Source organism: Marmota marmota, unplaced genomic scaffold, assembly GCF_001458135.2.
Source record: "Marmota marmota marmota unplaced genomic scaffold, marMar, whole genome shotgun sequence".
In the NCBI taxonomy this organism is placed as follows: domain Eukaryota; kingdom Metazoa; phylum Chordata; class Mammalia; order Rodentia; family Sciuridae; genus Marmota; species Marmota marmota.
The window spans coordinates 6,621,729-6,645,766 of NW_025999969.1; the positions used below are offsets into that span (position 1 = coordinate 6,621,729).

At 34.9% G+C, this 24,038-nt stretch overlaps 1 protein-coding gene across 6 annotated transcripts in view; it reads left to right on the forward strand.

Moving 5' to 3' along the window:
• The window catches only part of LOC107154380 (interleukin 1 receptor accessory protein), a 135,562-nt gene that overhangs the window by 83,822 nt on the left and 27,702 nt on the right, over window positions 1-24,038 (forward strand). For all 6 annotated transcript variants that reach the window (XR_007347961.1, XR_007347962.1, XM_048804081.1 and 3 more), the window contains 4 exons: window positions 10,649-10,814; window positions 13,748-13,819; window positions 16,106-16,232; window positions 18,560-18,708. Coding sequence is in view for 4 of the 6 variants with exons in the window: in XM_048804081.1 (XP_048660038.1) it covers window positions 10,649-10,814; window positions 13,748-13,819; window positions 16,106-16,232; window positions 18,560-18,708 (514 nt within the window). In the remaining 2 variants the exon portion in view is untranslated. The remainder of the gene's footprint in view (window positions 1-10,648; window positions 10,815-13,747; window positions 13,820-16,105; window positions 16,233-18,559; window positions 18,709-24,038) is intronic.

Below are 24,038 nucleotides of genomic sequence, written 5' to 3' on the forward strand. Positions count from 1 at the left end.
TGCTTTAAAAACTTTGCACAAAACTTGCCACTTCCTCGTTTTATATTGCTTCAAAGAAAAAGGTAATGGTTGATTTGCCTCCAGCCCACTGTTTCTTAATTTACATCGCCTGGAATACCAGAACTAACTTGTTTCTGTTCACTTCCTGTTGAACACATTTTGAGAAATGTCTCCTTTTACTCACTGCCTAGTGAGGTCAGAAACTGCTGAGTCATCTGGTGAACTTCAATTCCTTGGTTTGTCAGGACTGTAATTTGGTATTTATGTGTGTCATTCTGATTTGCCCTCCTTTGTGGGCACCATCTTTCTGTGGTTTCTTCCACATCTGAGGGACCTGGGAAGTATTTAATCAAAAAATGAAAGTGTTTGAAGGAAACACTTATGGTAGCAGGAAAGCTAACTTAAATCTCAAGTTACCACTTGCATCAAAGCCAAAAACTCAAGGTCTGCAAAACTTGGTGACAAATTATCCATGAGAACTCCTTTCAGTAATTGAGTGAGAGAAGCTACCAACACCTTTGAGACTCTTATGGGAAGGCAGGGAGGGCAGCAGAAGAAAGTGACATGTTGTCTGGCCCACCTGAGAGCAGGAGGCCACAAAAGAATCACAAGTGCTCCTGGGAAAGTACAGCAGGCCAACTCAGGAGCAGCAGCTGAAATTAGGAGAGGATTTACTGGGAAAAGACAGGTGCAAATAGAAGAAGCTCTGATGGGGTTGGAGCCATTCTAGTGCCTTATAACTCTAAAAAGTTAACAGATACACAGAAGAGAAGCAGCTACGTAAGGCCCTAAGTTTGATCCTCATCATTCAGGAAACGGAGAAAATGAATTAGATTAGGACAATGTAGAGGAAGGAAAAAGAAAGGACTTGCAAAAAAGGGAGGAAGGGAATAGTCAGGACATCCCATGGCAGAGCCACCATAGATTTGGAGAGGAATCTTTGTGAAGTTAGAAAATCCTGCCATATTCTAAAGTCCAGAAAAAAAAAATAATTTGACATAAAAAATGATCAACAACAGCAAAAACAAGCAAGCAAGCAAGCAAACAAACAAAAACCCAAGGTAAAATCCTATTCAGGGCTATAAGAAAAAGTAGACAGAATAACATCTATGCAGAAAAAGAAGGTACGTCAGAAGTGTGTATTATTACCTACTTCAAAATGAGCTAAAAGACATTAAGAGAAATCACAACAAAATTGAAAGAATAACATAAATAAATAGAATTAGAAAAGTCCAGAAATGACATAACTCACTGAAAACTTACAGTGAAGAAAATATTGTTTCAGAAATGCAGGTAAACTAAGGAGAATGTGTGTGTGTGTGTGTGTGTGTGTGTGTGTGTGTGTGTATGCACCTATATAAGTATGTTCCATTCTATTGAACTGATAGAATACTCTATTCCCCAAACCTCCTTTACCCTCCTACCCCAGCAGAAGTGTGCACACATGGTCACACACACAAACACACTATACATAATGCCTGATGATTGGTAGGAAGTAAAAAGGAGAAAACTTTTTAAAGTAAAAAATAAATAATGAATAAAATAAAAAGGTTAAAGTAGCTATACAAATATCAGATAAAGTAGACTCTAAGACAATGAGGATTACCAAAGATAAAGAGGACATTCTGCAATAGTAAAAAGGTCACTTCCTTGGAGGCATAAAAATAGTAACAGTAAATGTGCCTTTTAAAAATGCTTTAAAATACATGAATCAAGAGTTGACAGAATTCAAGAGAGAAATAGACAATTCCACAATCATAGCTGAAAAAACTTAAATTCTCTTAAGTGTTAATGAAACAACTTAGGAATTAACTTAAAGAAAGTGTTAACTATTAGCCAAAGGTGTGCAATTTGAACTTCAATAAATATAGTGCTTGCAATGGTTTTAATTCAATGAAGTAAGTTCTAATTCATAAGTTTATAATGATATTTGTAAAAATTTTCATTACTTGCATTTGAATACTGACAGGAAATTAGTTTATTGTCTGGAAACCTAGTAAACAAAGAGAAATAATTTAATATTCATTCTGATTTTCTTGGAAGAAATATACCATTTGTAATGAAATGGTGCAGAAAAGTCTGTTTTATATAAGCATCCCTACTAATAAATGAAGGATAAATCATAGATTTGAAACACCACTTTGCAAGTCCCAGTTGGTTAATAAATCTAAGCATTAAGCATCAATGATTGCTAATGTCACAAAATGATAAACCACTAGATATTTTTCTTCTAATAGAAGAACGCAGTGTTAGCTATAATCTTGTCAAATGTATTGATCAAGTCTTTAGATACTGCTGATATTTTGCCAGAAATCTAAAGAATATAAGAATATATTGAGGAACCCTATGAGTTTGCAGTTGGCAAAATCCAGACTGTGTGAAACTCTACAGGCCAAATATGCTGGGTGATTCAACATGTAAGAAAAGGAAAGGCATGGAGGAGGAATGTCTTAAGAAACATGACATTAAAAGAAGCATATAAGACATTTAAAAAGTGGATGATACTATAACATCTAAGGATGTACACATAGGTGATAAAAATGATCAATGAAAACAAAGAAGTGATTTTACTATGAAAGTATAGATAGTCACTACTTCTGTGGACAGAGAAGTAAAGAAAGTGTGATTGACATGGGACACATGGAAGGCCTTCAAGGGTGATTGGCAAAGTGCTATTCCTGGACCTGACTGGTGCTTACCAAGATGTTTGCTTCAAAGTAATTCATTAACTCATACGTATGTTTAGCGTGGATTTTTTTGTATATGGTTTATTGTATATGTTTTATTGTATAATAAAGTGATTAAGAGTAAAGGAGAACTTGAGAAAAGGAAGGAGGGTGAAAGGAGAAGAAGAGGAAGGGAGAGAAAGGGAAGGGTAAGGAGAGGGAGAGGCAGATTGATTTAAGAGCTTCACCAACCCTGCAAAGTCCTTAGTTGAACTTTGTTCATTCAAATGAACTGTACAACAAATTGTGAGAAAATCCGACAATTCTGAACTCATAATACTGATGATATCAGTGAATTATTATTTTTTAAGCTTGATAATGGGACAGTAGTTATACTTGCTGAGAGAGTCTTATGATTTAGCAATATAAGCAGAAATATTTGCAAGTAAAATTTTATGATCTCTGTGATTTGTCTCAAAATAATTTTGGGGTAGTGAGTGGGTATAGATTAAATAGAACATAGACTGATACTTGTTAGGGTTAGTAAGGATATAAAGGCTCATTTCATGTTTTCTTTGTAATTGTAATTCTCCATAGTATGAGACAATTAAAATTGCATAGATAATTAAAATAATAATATTAACAATTTTATATGAATAAGTGTAATATGTATTCCAGTTTAAATGTGTTGATCTATTTACTCTGCAGTCAAGGTCTTTAACCTTGTGTGCTTTTTCAGTTTTCTTCCCATACAAATGCACTCATTTTCTCCTCTCCTTTTTCCTCATGCAGTGCCCCTGCCTAAAATGTTCTTCTTTTAAAACAGATTAAATTCTACTTGCTACATGAATTGTTCCTTGCTTTCTCCATCTGGAAATCACTTTTTCCATATACACTCGGAGCTATTTATTTATATCTGTTTTCACTGCATTTATTTTTCTGTAGTCATTAATTCCTGTATCCATTCCACATCCACTATCTGAAGATCAGTTGTGTTCACTGTAATGTGCCAGCAGTCTGGGGGAAAAGAGACAGATGTCCAGCTCTGAAATCTCAAAGGAGTGCACAATTTAACCGGATGAGTTCATAAGAATAATTTCTGTCCTTATCAAAAGTAGAACTTAAATTTCACAACCATGATCAAGAGGAATTGCTGGTGGTTTTAAGAAGAGGAAGAGCATGTGTTCTGTTTGTTTATGGAAGAGGAAGAGCATGTGTTCAGTTGTTTCTTCAAAGTAATACCATATCCAGTGATTCCTTGGTTTTGTATTTTCCTCTCTGGAATAGGATTGGTCCTATGAACCATGGCAGGGAATAGTGAAGGAGACACTAAGGAATGTAATGCATTTAATAAATGTCATATTAAGTTAGAGATTTCTGCAAGACATCTGGGTGGCAGTGACTAGCAGATAGTGGTTGCGTACTTTTGGGTCTGGAGCTTGGGGGGAAAAACAGAAGTGGTGATAGAGAATTGGATGCATATCTGTGATGGTTGAAGCCCTTAAAAAGGCTATATAAAGTGAGAAGAGAAGCCAGCCAAGGTCAAACTCTAGAGAAATTATTCATGAGGTGAATGGAAGATAAAGTCTGGAGAAGAGACTGAGAAAAAAAATGTCACTGCCATAAAACCATTGTTGTGGTGGACAGCCAATAGCGTGTGGGTGACTGAAAAAGACAATCAGCAAGCAGACACCTTTCTGTCTTCTACTCCTGATGCCTGTTATGCTGTGTTTTTTTTTTAATTTATATCTTTGCATAATTGAATGACACCTTTGATCATACAAGTTCTGCCATCATGGGAACAAAGTCAAGGGTTTCATTTGCTGCACACTCCTGTTGCTGTACAGTAGGGCTGATCTTGCCTTCATGCTCTATGTTCTAAGTCAGCTGCAAGCACCCACTTAGGTATCTTGGCCCCACTATACCAGTTCTCTTTTTGTTGAAGTACCTACCTTGAAATTGTAGAAATGATCTTTTTTGGTAATTTAAATAAGTCTACAAAGGTTAAAAGTTACATTAATTATAATCAGTTCTAGCAATTTTGCTTTTTTTGTTATCTGTAAGCAGAAAGAATACTTCTGAATTGAAAGGAGGGAGAGGAAACTAATAATCTCACATTTTACTAGTGTAAGGCAGTGTGGTAGGTGACATATGTAATCATACATAATACTCATCAAAATTCTGTAACATAGATGCCACCTTTTAATAGATTAGGAATGGGAGACTCAGAAAGGTAAATGATTATTGTTAACATCTATTGAGCCCAGGGCCTGCATTCTAAATGCTTTATTTTACTCTGTCTCTCAATATCTTTTGTGAAGTAGATTCTCTTTTTTCACCATTGTAGTTAAGGAAACTAAGGTACAGTGTAGTTGAGCAATTTGTCAGAGGCCACAGGGCTAGGAGCCAAGCTTCAACCCATGTGTTAAGAATCCACACTTCTGCATTATCTTCCATAAGTTAATCAAAGTCATCCAGCTGCAGATGGGAGTCTGGGATTTCAGGCAGGTCTGTGTGGTCTCTGAGCTCATACTATCTAGGACTTATATACAGGCTGGTTCAGTCTTTACTTACAGAGTTCCAGCACTTGGAAGACAGGCAATCTTTGAATAACAAATCAAACTTTGGGCTGGACTGAGACCTAGGAAAGCCTGTAGAGGGCCCTGGGAAATCAGAAGGGTATCTAATAAACTGAGATTGGAAGAAACAGAAAACCCAATGTTTATATTTCAGAAATGCAGAGGAAACGGGACAGGATTTCTTTCCTGCTCTCTGCATGTCTTCTTTTTCTCTTTCCTCCTCCTTTCAGCATGGCAGGATATCCTTAATTCAGGATCCAGAATTCACAGTTCTCTCATTCAACAATCCTGTGGGGTAAATTGATGTGTAATAAATGTTTGTTGAATAAAGCCAGGTTTCCTAACCAGCCTGAAAAAACAAACCATGGTTGGTGAGTGATCTGCTGAATTTCAAATAGCCAGTTTGTCACAGAACTTTCTGAAACACAGTATGTATATAAATGGGAGACTGCCTGTTTATTCACACAGGGACTTCCAAACATGTTAGCAGGAAGGACAGAGGTAAGTGATCCTGTTGGTGTTGTTTTTATTGTTAGATTTATTTAAAGAAATGGGTTTTAATATACAGAAAGCCTTCCTCACTTTCATATTACTGGATTAATTCTCTTCCTCATTGTTGTAGTTGGATATTTGAAAGTTCATGTTAGAGAGATACTAGCGAAAACAAAGTCAACTTCCCCTCTTCCCTGAGGATCAGGAGAACGCTTTATTGGGTGTTTTGTATATTACATTTGTGGCAATTGCTGAAATACTCTCAACTGCCATTTAGCATAGTGAGAGACATTCTGGATATTAATTTTTAAAGAACTGATTGTTCTCATACCCATTGTGATCATTAAAATGGGTGTGTTGCCTTCACTTGTCATTTTGGGTATGAAATTAATCCAAACTGGTCAGATATTGTTTGTAGATTGCTCTCAGAAACTAGGAAAATCTTTGATTTTTTTTTTCTGACAAAATTCCATCAGGAAAGAACATTTCTAAAAAGCATCATTCCAAGTCTTTTCATTGGCATAGCATGTCTTGTTGGGAAGTTAGTCCAAGGTCTGTGTAATAGACTTTATTTTTTAAATGCTTGCTTCAATTTGGTTTGGCAATTTGGCTAGATTAATTCTTTCTCTCTCCTTTCCCTATAGTCTCTATAGAATAGAGTGATTCTCAATTTTTGGCATGAAGTTATTGTGCATCATATTCTCTTTTAAAGCTATACACTCATAACTCTACATATACATATATGCATGACGTTATTTTATATACTTTTAGATCCTCTGAGGACCAAGATTCATCACTTAAATAAAATTCAATTCAAGCAAATGTCTCTGAAGCCTTGAGTCTGAATCATACCAAATGAATTACCTGCTGTCTATTTTGATAGAACTTAATTTATATCTCATCTTTGTTCTGGTAGCAATTGTCTTTCTCTTCTGCACTAGGTAGTGAGCTCTTTTTCCTTTTCTTTCCCCTAAATAGCAGTCACACAGCACAAAACTGAGCCAATATATATTGCACTTTGGAATTGATTGAATAATTTAATGAATTAGGCTGAACTGTAAAATTCCATGAGGGAAAGTGCCACTCCTGTTTTTACTGACTGTTATACACCCAGTTCCTAATAGTGCCTGGCACAGAGAAAGGACTTTGTAAATATTTATAAACATTGGATGACTTAGCTCTGTTTATTGGAAAAGACTGGTTTATAGAACTCTTCTGACACTTCATGGCAAAATATAATGTATTTTATACCAACTTAATCTTGGATACAAAAACTTCAGTAGCTATTCCTGACTCTTCAGATCTTATATCTTAATTAAACTCTTTGTATTCTTATTCCCACTTCCCCTATCCACCCTGTAACCCACCACCCATGTCTTATCTTCCACATGCTTACTACCACTTACCTACTCCACATGTCTTGGAGCTTTGCTTCTTCCAGACACATTTTTGATGGTGCAACACAAATGTATTGAGCTCCATGTGCCAGACATAGGGCAAGTTGCAGACCATGGAGAATAGTGCTCCTTCATGTCCTCCTGGCCCCTATAGCAGTTAGTTTTCTACAGGAGGAGGCATTCTCTATAAAAACAAAACATCATAATAAAATAACTTTAAGTATTAACAAGGAGGGAAATAATACTAGGAGAGTTGCAGGAGAGTTATTCACACTTTTCTCTATGTCTGGAGGGTTTTTCTTTCCCATCTTCCAGTAGCTATTAATATACTACTTATCCTTTAAGAACCAGCCTAAGTCTTCCCTCTCCATTATGTTTTCTTTTTTTTTCAGTGTTTTAAATTTGGTCTTCAGGTACTCCCTGCCTCTTTGTGCTTTCCATTGTCTTATGAATACCAGTAAGTTATGAATCTCTGTGAGTTAGGAGACATGTTTTTAACATTTTTTTGTGCATTCTTTGTGTGTTGTGGTTTCTTGAATGGAAACACTTACTTCACTGTGACATTCCCTTGATCACAGCCTTCCTCTCCCCATACGCTTCATTTCCGTCCAAGGATCTCAGAATCATTTCCTGTGCTCTTCTTTACCTGTATGTTGTGGTTTGTTATTACAGCAAATGTTATGTGGTTGAAAAGTTGCTCTTCTATTGCACTTCTCTCTTTTGGGTGCAGAATGAGGAACTGATGGGTCAATTAGGAGAACTTTATCTTCTAGTTAGCTAAGTATTTGCTTCATTGAAGAAATTCACTTGCCATTAATTCATTTCTTGCTTTTGGAAATATGGAAGTATGTTTTGTATTCTTTGAATATCCAACTCTTTGTTCATGTCCATTTTCTTCTGATTTCTGAAATCATTATAAAATTTGCAGAATTTTGTTTTTCAGGATTTATGTCTATGTTCAAAAACATCTGTGTGTCTTAGGAGTATTTGCTAGAAATGGAGCTACTAGTAAGAAAAAGAATTCACCAGACACTACAGGCTGAAGTTCATTTGCATTTATAATTTAATAATGTCTTGACATCCCCCACCACCACACATACACACATTTATTCATTTATATTCTTAAATTTCTGTAGATGTTATAGCTTTAAAACAGCTATAAAATGTTCCTTTCACCACCTTCTTATACAATGCTGTTGAGGGTCTCGTGTGGTAGTGTGTGCCTGTAATTCCAACACATCGGGAGGCTGAGGCAGGAGGATTGCAAGTTGGAGGCCAGCATCACCAACTTTGCAAGATACTGTCTTAAAAAAGAGAAAGGAAGGAAGGAAGTTGGTTGGTTGATCGATTTTAAAAAGGGATTGAAGATGTATCTCAGTGGCAGGTTGCTCTTGAGTTTGGTCCCCAGTATTCCACCAACAAAATGCTATTGACAAGTTCATATATAATGCTTGACTTTTTATCCTGAAAAAGTCTGCTTTTTTAGTTTATCACTAATTGCAGGAACCAGCCTGATTAAAGTGATAGAGCCAATCAAACTATTAACACTGGGGCTGACCCCAGGCATAGAATAAGTGCAGGGCCACTGTATGAAGTGAGGACATAAATATCAGGTGGGATTAAAAGCAATGGCTTTGAAACAGATAAATTTGAGTTTACAACTGAAACAAATAGATCCAATTTTCACACTACCTACTGCTATGACACTGACTGTCATAACTTATAGACTCCATTTCCTCATCCATAAAGTAGGGATAAGGACACTGCTAACTTTTTTTGAAAAAGAATTAGATAATACAGTGCATGTTAAATGCGTGTTTCAGTATATTCTTTATAGCATCAACTCACTGCTGGGGAGAGTTGCTCATTCTTAGTTAAGAAACCAGTGAAAGACCTTTTTCAGCTGTGTGGAACTAGGTTTCAGCTCTGTACTGTGCTATCTCTGAGATCTCTTTATCTGTCTGTCTCATTTTTTCCTCTCTGTGAAACTGGAGCATATTCAGTCTGATGTGTCTACTTCACAGGAATTTAAGAACAGCTAAGCTAACAAATGAGAGAGAAAAATATCTTTGAACTGTTTAAATGAAAGGTGCCACAAAAATCCAGTAGCGTTTAAACCCAATCTGACATAAACTCGTTATCAGAGTGTGGTTCTTTGTGGCTTTATACTTTGTGTGTAACCTCAGGGTACTAAAATCTTCTGCTGACGTGACAAGTGTCCAGGAGCAGTGCTTAGTCAAACAGGAGAAGCTGCAGTGTGAAAAGCTAACCTGAACAGACAGCATCAGCCTCCTCTTGATGACCTTCTCCATGAAGCAAAAGTTCAGGGCTGTCCTTAAAAGACACATTTCCTGTAGCACAGAATTGCAAAATGTGCCTCTTAGGGAAATTGCCATATTTCAAAATACATGCTCCAGGAATTGAAGAAAGAAAACCTCAAGCATACAAGAATCAAATATGTGAGGCCAGGAAACTGAGCACACACACCAGTAACAGATTGTCAGCATGTAAAGATCTAAAGTTCCTTAGAGATTACCTAATCGTTTTTACCATTCATGAATCATTGATGCTTAAAAGAAAAATAAAGTTTTTTGAAAAGTAAATATTCATCATGTATTTCTGCCACAGAGGATATATGGATGTTTTTCAATTATTTATATATATATATATAATATATTTTTCAATTATATATATATAATATTGCAGTTGCTCAAGTTTTCTTAGTCATTTCTTAAAGATTATATATATATACCTGGAGGCATGAACTTGAGCTTTCTCATTCCCTTTATTTCAAATAATGGGAATTACACATGTGTTGTCATATATATATCGAGATGGAGAGATAGAAAGCAGGACTTGAGTTAGTACAATCTCAACATTTAACTATCAACTCATATGAAAATATGAGTTAGGAGCAGAAATAAACTCTTAGATAAGGCTGATGAAAAAAGCTTTGGTTTTTGGATTCAGGAGTCTATGATGGTCAATTGTGAAAATTGGATAAAAGAGCAGCAATGACTGATGTAGCAATTCTACAGGGTTACCAAGAATGCCAAAATCAGACATCTTAAATTGGAGCCTAGTTTATCAGATAACAATGGCTTGATTCCTGAGTTAATATAATCACTGAAAAACTATAGAACATTATACTTGTTCTCTTAAGCAGGACTTGCAGTCGCTCAAGTTTTCTTAGTCATTTTTTTAAAAACCTTAACCCTGCTTCACTATAAACATGAGACTATGAGAATTTGAATGGTGGGTTCTGAGATAGGAAGCCTATGCTTTTGAAATCATATCTCAGTTTAGTATTTTCATTTCTCTTTTGCAGAAATGTTAAGGACATTTATTCCGCATGTTCTCTGCAGAAACATCATCCAGATACTTGACTAAAACAGTTTTGTAAAAAGTGCTGCATAGATATTTGAATGCTCTGTGCAAATTTAGATATGAGAGCATTTGTGTTCATTTGTTTTCTATGCATGTATCTAACGAGTTACATCTTTTCTTCTTCTAGGGTTGTTATAAAATACAGAATTTTATTAATGTATTACCTGGAGGCATGAACTTGAGCTTTCTCATTCCCTTTATTTCAAATAATGGGAATTACACATGTGTTGTCACGTATCCAGAAAATGGGCGTACCTTCCATCTCACCAGGTCTCTGACTGTAAAGGTGGTAGGTAAGCATGACTTGTGTTGAGTACACATGACAAATGCAATAATCATATTTTGGTTATTAATTATTTATTACATTTAACAAATAAAAGACTTCTTTTGTTCACTACTGCAGTTCTATGTGTATTGTAAGTAATCCAATAATTGTTGGTTGACTGAATATGTGAGTGAATGAAGTAAAACACATGGGAATGAAAGTGTACTAGATAGATTGGTGTTTAAATTATATCACCTCTACTTTATAGCGACATGACTTGGTTTTGGTGAAGATTTCAGTCTCCTAATCTATACTCTAGGACTACCTAGCTCTCCAAATAACTGAGAATATTAGAAATAGCATATATATGTGCAGTTCCAGGCAAGCAGTGGAGACTTACTGAATGGTATTAATTTTATCATCAAAAAAGTATTTTACTTGAATTAAGTAAACTATGTCTTTCTATGTATTGAAATTTCTGTTGTTATTGGTTGCCGTAGGTATTAGCTAGCAGTGTTCAACTATTATTTTGCACTGAGAGAATAGTTGGTAAGAAATAGGGGGAAAAATGGATGATCCTAGACAGAGTCAAGACTCCTATCAAACCCAGAGATCAAGAGAACTAGTATCATGTGGCTTTGGGGATTAAGCCCTAAATACCACCATCTCTACTGTGCTCAAAATGATGGCGTATTAGAGGGAAACACTGAGTCCCAGTAACTGGAAGTGACCTGTTTTGATACTCCATTAAGTGGAACAAGTAATTCTAAATGCAGGTCAGTGCTCAGGGATTTGTCTGTTAGTCTGACACCAGATTCACTGTAAATTAGGAAAAAAAAGGTTTTAACAAAGTGCAAGTAAAATTCAAATGAAATAATTTTTTAATCACTTCTTCTTTGTTTACTTTTGAAATAATTCTGAGGTTGGGATTAATTCAGGACAAAAAGGGAGACTAAATTTACAGTCCAGCATGAGAGGATTTTAGAAGTCAAATGAATTAATTATCTAAGCATATATTCATCTCAGCAGTTGTTTCTAATACATGTACTTCAATGTGTCAGTTTTTAGAAAGTTGGGAACAGGTGTATTTAGTCATCCTGATTTATAGATATAAAATTTGACCTAGAGGGGTGAAGTGGTTCTGAACATTGAAGCAACACAAATTCATTTTTTAAAACTGCAAAACATTGAATATTTATTATATATCACTAGGAGATTACTTAATTTATATTTTTAAATTTATTCCTCAAACTGAAACTCTGAGGTAAGTTTTATTTATCCTTAGTTAAGGAAAACTTGCTTTCAAAGATTAATAAAAATTTGTCTTCATAGAGCTAGCATGTGACATGGCCAGGATGTGGCCACTGAATCATTGACCCTTAAAACCACCTCCAAGGTAGTTTTCTTTCAACTTATGAATATAGATTATTATAAAAAGTAGTACTCCCAACATTTATGTACTCCCAACATTTATCTGATATCTCATTATTACTTAGACATATGGGCTATCATTAATTTTTTTTAATTTCTGCTGATCTCTGCATTCATATTATATTTATTTAACTAGGTCCTATGTTAGACACTGAGCATTTTGAGGAGAAATATTTAGATAGTAACCATAACTAATAATCATGGATTACAAATTGAAAATATATACTACTATCATGACATATTTTTGATCTAAAATTAATTTGGCATTTCAAAAAGAAAAGGAAAAAGAGAAGAAATCATAAAGACGTAAAAGCAGTTAATTGTAATGTAGTATGGAAACGTATCTCATGTAAGCCTCAGAAGTCAAGAACACTGTTTAAACCTTGTATCCTGAAATATGGAGGAAACTCAATATGTGTATTTGTTTCTTTGTAAAGGAAAACCTGTTTCTATTGGCAACACTTCTGTGACTAAACGTGTGAGTTTTCCACACCAAGCAGTTCTCCAATTCTCTGTGGACACCATCTGTGCTTCCTACAATTTAATTCTGTTTGATACTAACTACTTGGAGCTAGGACAGACCCCACAGGTTAAGGTTCAGTCCCTCAGAACTGCCTCAGTCCCTCATCAGAAGCCAGTTTTGAGCAGTGTGTCCCCAAGTCCCCCATGCTAGAGTCCTACTTGCTTACACACTGAGGATTCCCACAATGTCCTCCTCTGGTTCCGTGATCTTATGTAATGGCTCACAGTGATCACTTTACTTATATTTACTAGTTTATTTAAAAGGATTCAAATGAACAGCAGGTAAAGACATATATAGGGCAAGATTTGAAGGATCCTGAGCGAAGGAGCTTCTGTCTCCATGGTATTGGACTATACCATCCACTTTCCAACCTCACATATGGATGTATTTACTAACTAGGAGGCTCTCCAAACCTCACTGCTTAGGGATTTTATGCAGGTTTCATTATATAGACATGATTGACTTAATCATTGGCCATCAGTGATTTATTCAATCTCCAGCCCTTGTCTTCTTCCTGCACGTTGGGAATTGGGGCTGAAAGTTTTAGCTTTTTAATCTTGGCTGGGAATATCTCTTGCTCTGAAGTTATCTAAGGACTTACACCATGAGTCATCACACTAACATACAAAAATATATCTCACTCCAAATACACCAAGAGTCTTACAAGTTCTTGGGTCAGGTACTGGGGACTTACATCAAATAACTGGAGACAAAGACAAATGATGCTCATATTACCTATAAACACTAAAATATTACAAAGGTTTTAGGAATGCTGTATCAGGAATTGGTAACAGAGACCAAATACATATTCCCTATTATGTTACACTTTGCTTGTTTTAAATGAAATGTAGTAATTGAGTTCATATTAGACTAAAACTATATGCCTTCTTAAGAATTGAAAAATTGTACCAGGAAAATTGGAAAGGCTTCACAGATTTTGGAATAAGGCTGCAGGATTTAATACTATCTCTCTTTTTTTTCTTTATTTTATTTTCCGTCCATCACAGGCTCTCCAACAGATGCACTACCCCCCCAGATCTATTCACCCAATGATCGTGTGGTCTATGAGAAAGAACCAGGTAATTATAGCTATGCCTCTAAAATTCACTGAGATTCTCTTAATTACAAAAAATAAAAGGAAACTTTAGTACAAGACAATAAGGACTACTATACATAAATACATGAATTTGAACTGAAATGTTGGCAGTTCTGGGGATCACCTACTTCACTGATCTCAAGGGCAGCTCGGGGAATCTTTGCTTCTCTCTCAGCATCTGCTCCCTTCTTCTGCTAGCAGTTTTCCACTGCTGATTGGTGATTTTTGTGTGATGCAAACTTGACTTTGCACAAGGCTTTGGCTTACTGAGGATGTAACAAGAACATAGGACATCCTTCAAGCTTCTGCTCCACTCTAAAAAGGGCAGAGGATGAAACTTGGATACAGGATCGTGGCTCTCATAGGTCTAAATCGATAGAGCTAATACACCTAGATTCAGAACACCACAGAATGTTTACTATGGCTCTCTTGCTCTCCTATTTTTGTAATTTTTCATGCTGGAAAAAAAAAACTGCTGATAACTATCTAAATAAGAAATAATTTATGTTCTTCTTACTCAACATTTCCCAAGTTAAGTGAATAGAAAACTATAGAAAAACTTTAACATTTTCTATATAGTATCATTTATAATAAATTCATTCTGTATGCAATATGAAAGAGAATGTGAATAAAATGTGCTAAAGATAATACAGTCAATGATCAGCATGAACGGAGAACAGCAATACCAAAAAAAAATTAAAATGAGTTTGCAAAAGTTGTTTGCCTTATTTAGAGATTACATTATGGGATCTGCCAACCTCAAATAAGCTGAATTTCCTGGAATTAGCTTTGGCTTTGTATAATAATATGAACATTCTTCCTACTGTCAGGGTAAATTCCTATTAATCACTAAAATATGGTTTCATCTACTTATAATATCATGTTTACAAAAACAATTCTGGATTTGATGTTCATTTTATCACTTTATTGATCTAGGAAACTGGAGGAGAAAGACATACGGACTATACATCAGAAAGGAGAATAGAATATGATCCCAAAGTTAGATCAACCTAAGTACAAATCAGGGTGATCAGATAACCTATCCTCTAAACCTGACACTTTCTGAGAGTGAAAATAGTCACTATTAATAACTCACCAGGAATCCAGGCATAAAAGAGTATTCTTCTTAGCAAACTAAGATGGGAAATCCAGTTTAGGTCAAATTCTGGCCTAATACTTAAAATAATTTGACCTAGAAATGTCTTTTATCATTTATGTGTTAGGTAGTTTTCTGTTGCTGTGACATAACCTAAAACAACAACTTTAAAGGAGGATTGGTTTATTTGGGCTAAGTTTCAGAGGTTTCAGTCCATGGAGAGCTGGCTCTCTTGTTTCCAGGCCTGTGGTAAAGTAGAACATCTTGGTGGTAAATGTGTGGTAAACCAAAGATGGCCAGAAAGCAAGGGGAGGGCAGGGGTCCCCATGTACCCTTCAAGGGCATGCCTCCAACTCCTAAAGGTTCTACCACCTCCCAAAAGTGCCTACAGCTGGGGACTAAGCCTTTAGCATATGAGATTTGTGTTACATTTAAGATCCACACTATAACTGTCTCTAAGATTCAGTTTTTGCTTCTGTAAAACATGAGTATATCCTTAAGATTAAATAACCTTGATTGGTATAAATATTTAGCACAATTACTTGTGCAAAATTCCAGTGTGTAGATTGCTGCTGCTGTTACTGTTAACTACTCTTCTCTCTGTCTGGGGTTCTCCCTAATCTCATTTTTCCATCTCAGAAGGATACTTTGGAACTTCTATTTTTAAATTGCCTGTAAGTTTATTGAATGCACCCCAATATCTTGAGTGTTTCAAAATGAGGAATTTGTGGTCAATTCTCTTCATTTTCTCCATCTTCCTTGGACAACAACCAAAGATCTGGGGAGTCTTTTCTTGGTCACCCTTTGTTTATGAGAGAAATAACAGGAAAGAGGAGCAGTCCATAGAGATTTAAGACTAAAAAGATATTGCCAAAGCCTTTTTGAATAAACAATGTCACTTACAGAATATGTACATTGCATTAAATGTGGCCATTCTAGTAATTTTAAATAAAGCTGTTGACCTTCTTTTATTGATTTTTGTCTTCTATTTTATTATTATTTTTTGTAATGAAGTATCGCAGGTTGCATTAAGATAGTCCACTAGAGAATTAGACCAATGGAGTCATGTGAAAGTTGAAAATGATGTATTAACACAGATTAAGTTTATCTGCTGTTTTTTTCTTTCTTTCTTTTTTATTTTCTTTTCTTTCTTTCTTTTTTTTTTTTTTTAAGGAGAGGAGCTACTCATCCCCTGTAGAGTCTTTTTTACATTCATTAAGGACTCTCACAATGAGGTTTGGTGGACCATTGATGGGAAAAAACCTGATGACATCACTACTGACATAACCGTTGATGAAAGGTATCTTGGGGGCATGTAAGGGGTGATTAACCTTTGTCCATCAGTCAAAGGCACTATGAATTATATTAGTTAATAAAAGTAAAAATTCTCATTTTTGCCTATGACTAACAAAATTTAGCAAAATTTTCATATATTTAATACTTACATCTCAAAGCAAGGATACTAGACTTGTCATTCATGGACCACATGTCACCCAAGAATTGACTTAGAATAACCTGAGGCTAGGCATCTTTATCATAGTTTGCCAGCATGTACCATACAGCTTCTTAAGCCCTACAGGATTCATACATTTATGATGTCAATTGGAATTAGATGGAATGTACATTCTACATGAATGGACAGCTTACAAAATAAGATTGAATATACATGAAAGTAGTTGTTTTCTTTTTCTCAATCCTGTATGTGCCCATGTACTTATGCCTCAGATAATTATGGGTTAGCTCTTGTAGGGCCTTGAATATGCATACCCTGACTTTCTCCCCCTCAAATGCTTCATATTTACTTTGAAAATATTGAATAAACAAATAAATGTTCATGAAGTTTTGTTTTAAAAGTGAATGGGTAACAATATAGCTCACTCATAAAATAACAACCTGGGTCACTTTACCCTTAAAATTACCTGATTTTTAAGGGAGATGGAAAAGAAAAAAGTATTGAAGACAGAAGACTTCTCTGTAAATAAAGTATACCATTGCCAAAGAGCAACTAGTTCACTGCAGCTAGCAATGAGATTAGCTGATCAACTATGTGGCAAAGTAGTTTCAAGACCTTAAGCTTTATCACTTACGTGCAAATAGACCTTAAGCCACTTGAATTTCTAGAATTCTAAATCTATGTTTTCTCCTAACAGTCAATTCAAATTTTGTGCAAAAATCATAAAATGTCTACTTCGCAGCAGGTACGGTAGGAGTAACAATGATAGAGCAATATTTTCAATACAATGTGATAAATGCAGTGACTGAGATACATTGGATGTTATGGGAGGATTTAATAGGAGAGTCAGTCAGTTTAAGGAGATTATGTAATGCTTCTCAGATGATACAGTACCAAAATCAATATTTGAAGGATGAATAGAAATTTTTCTAGTTAAAGAAATGAAAAGAATGTTCCTAGTAAAAGGAACATCCTGCTTAAAGGCCTGGAGGTTAGAGAAGCAGAGCATATTGAAAGGCACAAAAGGAGCTTTCTGAAATTGAGCTGGTTTTTTTTTTTTTTTTTTTTTTTTTCAGAAGGAATTGATGAAAGATGTGGCTAGAGGCTCCAAGGGAGAATTATTATTGATCATTTCAGGAATTCTGAACATCATGTTTCCCATCTTCATAATAATAATGAATGAATAGCAATGAAGTCATGCCTGTTCCTTCTTGCTGCTACTGAAACACATTCCCAGTGCTCAGAATAGCAGGGGAGTTAAATTTGGACTGAACCAATCAGAACCCTTAATCAGTTTTTCCTGACTGACAGACAGTAAGCCTCATCCAAAGGAGAACCTGTATGGCAGTTGCTATAGGAGATACATATTTTTCCTCTTAAAGGAATGGAGTACAAAACAATTTTAAATCTTGATCTTAGACCCAAAATACTTGGTCTTTCATTTACTGAGGTTTGAGCATATTTAATTTCACAAAGTTTTCTTGCTCTGAGCAGATCCTCCCTTTATCTGTTAGGATTTAACCATGAGATTTCCGTATCTTCATCCAAATATTCTACCTTTTTTCAGAATCCAAGCTTTTGGAGTCACCGAAGTACAGCATCTACTACTGTAGGATAATGATAATAGTCTTCAACGAACATTTATTAAGCTATTATTGTTTTAATACTTAAGCATTAATATAATCAGCTCTCAGAATTCTTCAGTAAGTTAATTCATATAATACACCTTGTAGGGATTACTACCTCCCTATTTCAAAACTGGAGCACACCGCATGAAAGATTAGCCATATTGCCCGAAGTTTATAGCACTAAATGACAAAACCTGGATCAAAACTCAAATAGGTTTGATCCCAGAAGATTCTTTCTAAATCAGTACAGCATCCTGCCTCAGAAATTTGAGTGAAGGAGACAGTTGGCTTTGAAGAAAAAGCTCTAGCAAGAAGATAGCATTGGGATTTGATCTAGACATTAGGACAGTGTGCAGATGGTGAAGAGCTTGTTGATATCTAGCTCTTTCCCTTTTATGGTCACTGCATTGCAAGTAACACTGCTCATCAGCATTCTTTCTGCCCTCACCTGGGTAGGGGCTCTGTGGGTGCTTATTTGTCTGATCCACAGAGCATAATGGCCCCCGAGTCTCACGAATGCTTTGGTTTTCTTTTCCTTGTGTCTAGCGTAAGTTATACTAAAACAGAAGATGAAACAAGAACTCAGATTTTGAGCATCAAGAAAGTTACTCCTGAAGATCTCAAGCGCGACTATGTCTGTCATGCTAGAAATGCCAAAGGGGAAGTTGACAGAGCAGCCAAGGTGAAGCAGAAAGGTAATGGATGCACTCAGCAGATGGATCTGTGAAGTCCAAATGTAACAAGTGGTGAATAGGAAAACGGGAGACACTGAGAGCTCCTAGCATGGCCTCTGACGCATAGTAATGAATCAAAGTTTGAATGAGAACTCGAGCAAAATTTCCATCTTTGTGAAGATACTCAAATTATTTTTTTTCTGATTAATGTTAGTACCTTTGTACCCAAATTGTTGCTCCAAAAATCCATACAAACATGAGGCTCAGTTTTATACCTATTCCATCATAAAAAGTGAAAAATAAAGAAAATATTCATAGCTACCAGGATGTAATAAAATTGGTAGAGTCACATGTTGTTTGTGAATTATAATGATACTTTTAGAAATCATTGATAGCAGAGTTCAAGTTTCATAAAGTTGATCATATCTTATGACTTAATGCTTTTGGAGATTTTCCTAAATAAATCACCTAACAAAAAGACAATTAGGTATCTATGAAAATTCATAGAATTATCTATAAAAATGAAACACAAACGGCAAATCTAATTGTGTGCAAGTAGTTAAGGGATAGAATATTCATTTGCAGAAAAATGTAATTTTAAAATTACCATTTTACATACTATGTGTCAATATTAAAGTAGTTTTCATAATGTACCACTAGCTATAACTGCTAAAATGAAAAAAAAAAACTTAAAATAATGTAAAAATGATTCCTATGTTAATATTACCCTATTTTTACATAATAAATAAAAATTATAAAGCCTTCTTGTGTGAGCTGTTGCTCTAAAACAGGCTGTCGAATATTATTTTGGGGTCTCTCCCTTAATACAGTATCCCAGACAATTAATCCCTTTCAGAATATTTCTCAGTGGTTGAGAGAAAAGAAATGATGTCTTCACATCACACATGCAATGAGGTCATTCAGAAACATCCTGGATCCTACTGTTTGATAAAGCTTATAATATTCATAATAAAAGTGAAAATAAAAATTAAAAAACAGCTTATAATTGTTACATTTTGCAGTGGGACTAAATCTTTTTTTTTTTTTTTTTAACTAATGAACAAATGGGATGCACCTGAACACTTCATTACACATGAGATAGAGGCAAAGCCTGAAATGTGTATATCTCTCAAGTCTTACTGGATTTGTTCAGGATAAGTCATTGCTTCTGCTCCTCAGTTGCCTAAAGACTAAAGTACATGATGTTAGCAGTTCTTCAATGTTAAATCCTGAAAGCACTACTAAAAATCATTATGGATTACATCATGCAATGCATTATCTTTTCAGCCTGTTGAAATTGTGATTTCTGTGCATCTTAACTCCGTGACCTTGAAAAGTCACTGAATCTCTCTGAGTCTCAATTTCTTAATATTTAAAGTAGGGGAATGAGTGCCAATACCTCATCAGGTTGTTTTAAAGTCCTCAAAGCAGGTACTAGTGTATATTTCTATGTATTAAATGCTCAGTAAACGTTAGCTTTAAGTATTATTTCCACAAGGCTTTCATAGGTGTTACTTGACAAAGGCTTTCAAATAAATATCATAGGTGAGGTTAAGCAGTATCAATCGAGTTATTTTAATTCAGGACTCATAGAGTCTTTAATATATAACATTTGATATGAATATCTGCAGTGGGTTGGATTACTATTGGCAGGATATTTTCAAATATGTTTCCATATTTCTTAATTATGGAGCATTTTATTGGGATTTTCTTCTGAGACTTATATTCTGGGGAACAATCATGGAGGGTTATATACATTAATAAGTAATTGTCAAAGCATAGAAACTATATAGAAATAAAGGACAAGTCTGCCCACCATAGTCACTTGAGTAGGTATCCTAACACAGAAGCCCTGCTCTGAATGTAGCATGGACACCATCAAGGTGCGAAAGACGTGTGGACTCACCAGACCAGATGCTCTGTCCTGAAAGGAAAGCCAGACAATGAGCCATTCAGATCTGTACACCAGTGGTACCAGAGGGGTGGTGGCTTTGTTTTACTTAGCTTCTGTTCTGGGCCAGCTAGTGCTCGAATTCAGATATGATATCTGAGCTCACATTCATGCTTTGCATTTATGAATCCTTCTTTGATTCATTAACAAGCATTCTATGTACTCTATGAAAATGATGAGAGGAAGGGGATTGGATCTAGAATAGGTTTTATTGACAGCATAATTGTATCAATCAGCCAAAGCCAAGTGTTATAGAAGATGGAGCTAATGTAAACATGTGACATGTGCACTTGGTTTATAATAGGAAAGTGCTGGGGACTGACGGATGGTGTATGTTTAATTTTATAAGAACCTGCCAAATCTATTTCCAGAGAGGTGGCATCAATTCCCGCCTCCACTAACAATGCAAGTGCCCTATTTCTTCACTACTTTTGGACTTGTAAAACCTTAAAATTTTAGCCATACCACTGAGTAGTGGTAGGATGTCATTTTTCATTTGTACTTCTCAGAGATTAGTGTCATTAAATACTTTTTATGAGCTTATAGGTCACTACTTACTAGTTATTTCTGTGAAGAAGTGTCCTTTGACATCTTTAGCCCACTTTTTGGTCATTTGTTATTTAATCTAATGTGTTATAGGACATGCACCTATGTGCACACACAACAACACATTCTTAATACAAGTCATTTGTCAAATATGAAACTATTTTCACCTAGTATATGAATTCCTTTTTTCTTTGATAGACATAATTTTTTAAAACAATTATGAAGTTTGTTTTATGAATTTCTTCTATTATGTTCAGTACTTTCTAAGTCTTGTATTACCAGTCTTTGTCCTATATTAACAGTCCTGTATTCCTATGAAAAATTAGATTTTTCCTTATGTAGTTAGGCCTATGATGCATTTCAAATTACGTTTTTATAGTATGAGGTATATGTTAAAGTCTAGTGTTCTGTTGTTGTTTTTCAAATAGCTGGTTGCTCCAGCATTATTATATAGAAAATATTTCCCTTTTTTTCTTGAATTATTTTGGTAACTTGGCCAAAAAATTCCCTTGCCTTAATGACAGCTGGTCTATTTTGGTATCTCCTCTTCTGTTCTATTAACCTGTGCCTCTTTGGTCCAATACCTCTTCATCTTGATTAACATAACTTAAGATATATGTAAGGATTATTATAGAGACCATATGTTTTCATATAGATTTTCGTATCAGCTTGTCAAGATCTATACAAAAGCTTGCTGGAATTTTGTTTTGGACTGTATTAAACATATAAACCAATTTGGGGATAACAGAACACTTAAAAATATGGCATTTTCCCATCTTGAAGATGATGTTTATCTATTACTTTATGTTTGTCTTCATTAATTTCTTTTAGCCTTTTTTTCTGTATTTGAGTGTACGAGTTTTGCACACATAGTATCAAATTTAACTCTCTGTATTTTGACTTTTGTGTTGTTCTCACAGTATATTCAAATTCTACTTTACAATAATAAATAAAACACAGAAGTGCAACTAATTGATTGATCTTAATTTTTTGACCTTCCCACATTCATTAATTATATAGGAAGCTTTTGCTTGTTTGCTTGGTTTGGTTTTGGCTCCTTAAGATCATGTCATCCATAAATAAAAATAATTTTATGTATTCCTTTCCATACTTTATACCTTTGATTATTTGCAGTGTATAGTTCTTTTTTTTGGACCTCTCATACATTGATCAGTAAATTATGAGACATGATCGTCTTTGCATTTTTCCCAAATTTAGAGGGCAGGCTTTCAATATTATATATTAAATATGATGTTATCTATAGGTTTTACTGTAAATGACTTTTATCTACATAAAGGTAACCTTTTATTTTTAGTTTGCTGAGAGGTTTTTTTGTTTGTTTGCTTAATGAGTGTGTTGAATTTTTATTTCCATCTGTTGAGAGATTCATGAGGTTTCTTAATTTTAATCTGTCAGTGTGATAATTTATAATGATTGTTTTGAATTTTCCATCTAATCTTGCATTCTTTGAATAAATCCCCATATCATCACGATTTTTCCCTGTATATTACTAAGACTTGATTTGTTAATGTTTTGTGAAAATATTCATTCATGTTAAAGATTTGTCTTAGTCTTTGTTCATGAGGGATATTGACTTAAATTTTTATCTCTTGTAATGCCTTTTACTAAAATTTAGAAATAGCTTCTTTTGCTATTATCTGATAGCCTGTGTATAAAATTGGTATTTATTTCTGGCTCAAGTTTTTAAAAATCTATCATTTTTTATTGATGCATAGCAATTATCCAGAGAGTAGGTTTCATTGTGGCATAGTCATACAAGCACATAACATTTTGATCAATTTCAGTAACTCCCCTTGCCTTCCTCTCTCTTCCCCAATCCCATTCTTTCACTCTACTGATCTCCCTTCTATTTTCATGAGGTGTCTCTCTCCTTTCCCTCTTCTCTCTCATTTCAGTTTCCTCCCTAACTTCCACATAAAACAGAAAACATAACAGTCCTTGACTGTCTGAGTGTGGCTTATTAAGCTTAACATGATGCTTCCTAGTTCCATCTATTTTTCTGAAATGACTAATTCCATTCTTCTTTATGGCTGAATAGAATACCATTGTGTGTATATATCACATTGTTTTTATTCTTTTATCTGTTGATGGACACCTAGGCTGGTTCCATGATTTGGCTATTGTGAATTGTGCTGCTATAAACATGGGTATGCATACATTCTCTATAGTATGCTGACTTCAGAGAATACCAAGGAGTGGTATGCTTGGTTCATATGGTGATTCCATTCCTAGCCCCTTGAGGAACCTCCACACTGATTTCTATAGTGGCTGTGTTAATTTACATTTCCACCAATAGTGTATAGTTCCTTTTCCCCCACATTCTCACCAGCATTAATTGTAATTTGTATTCTTGATGATTGTCATTCTAACTGGATTGAGATGAATTCTTAATGTAGTATTGATTTGCATTGTCCTAATGGCTGAAGATGGTGAACAAACTTTTTTGGTCTGTTTTTGTTGGCCATTTGTACATCTTCTTTTGAGAAGTATCTGTTTAGTTTATTTTCCCATTTGTTTATTAGGTTTTTTGATTTTTTATATTAAGTTTTTGGAGTTCTTCATATATTCTGGATATTAATCATTGGTTGAAAGTATAACAGACAAAGATTTTACCCCATTCTGTAAGCTGTCTCTTCATTTTCTTATTTCCTTTGGTGTACAGAACTTTTTAATTTGATCAATCCTCTTTGTTAGTTTTTGTTATTATTTCTTGAGCTATTGGAGAAGTATTCAAGAAGTCATTATCTGTGCCTATAACTTGAAGTGTTCCCCTGTGTTTTCTTTTAGTAGTTAAAAGTTTTAGGTCCTATACTTAGGCCTTTGTTGTTTAATT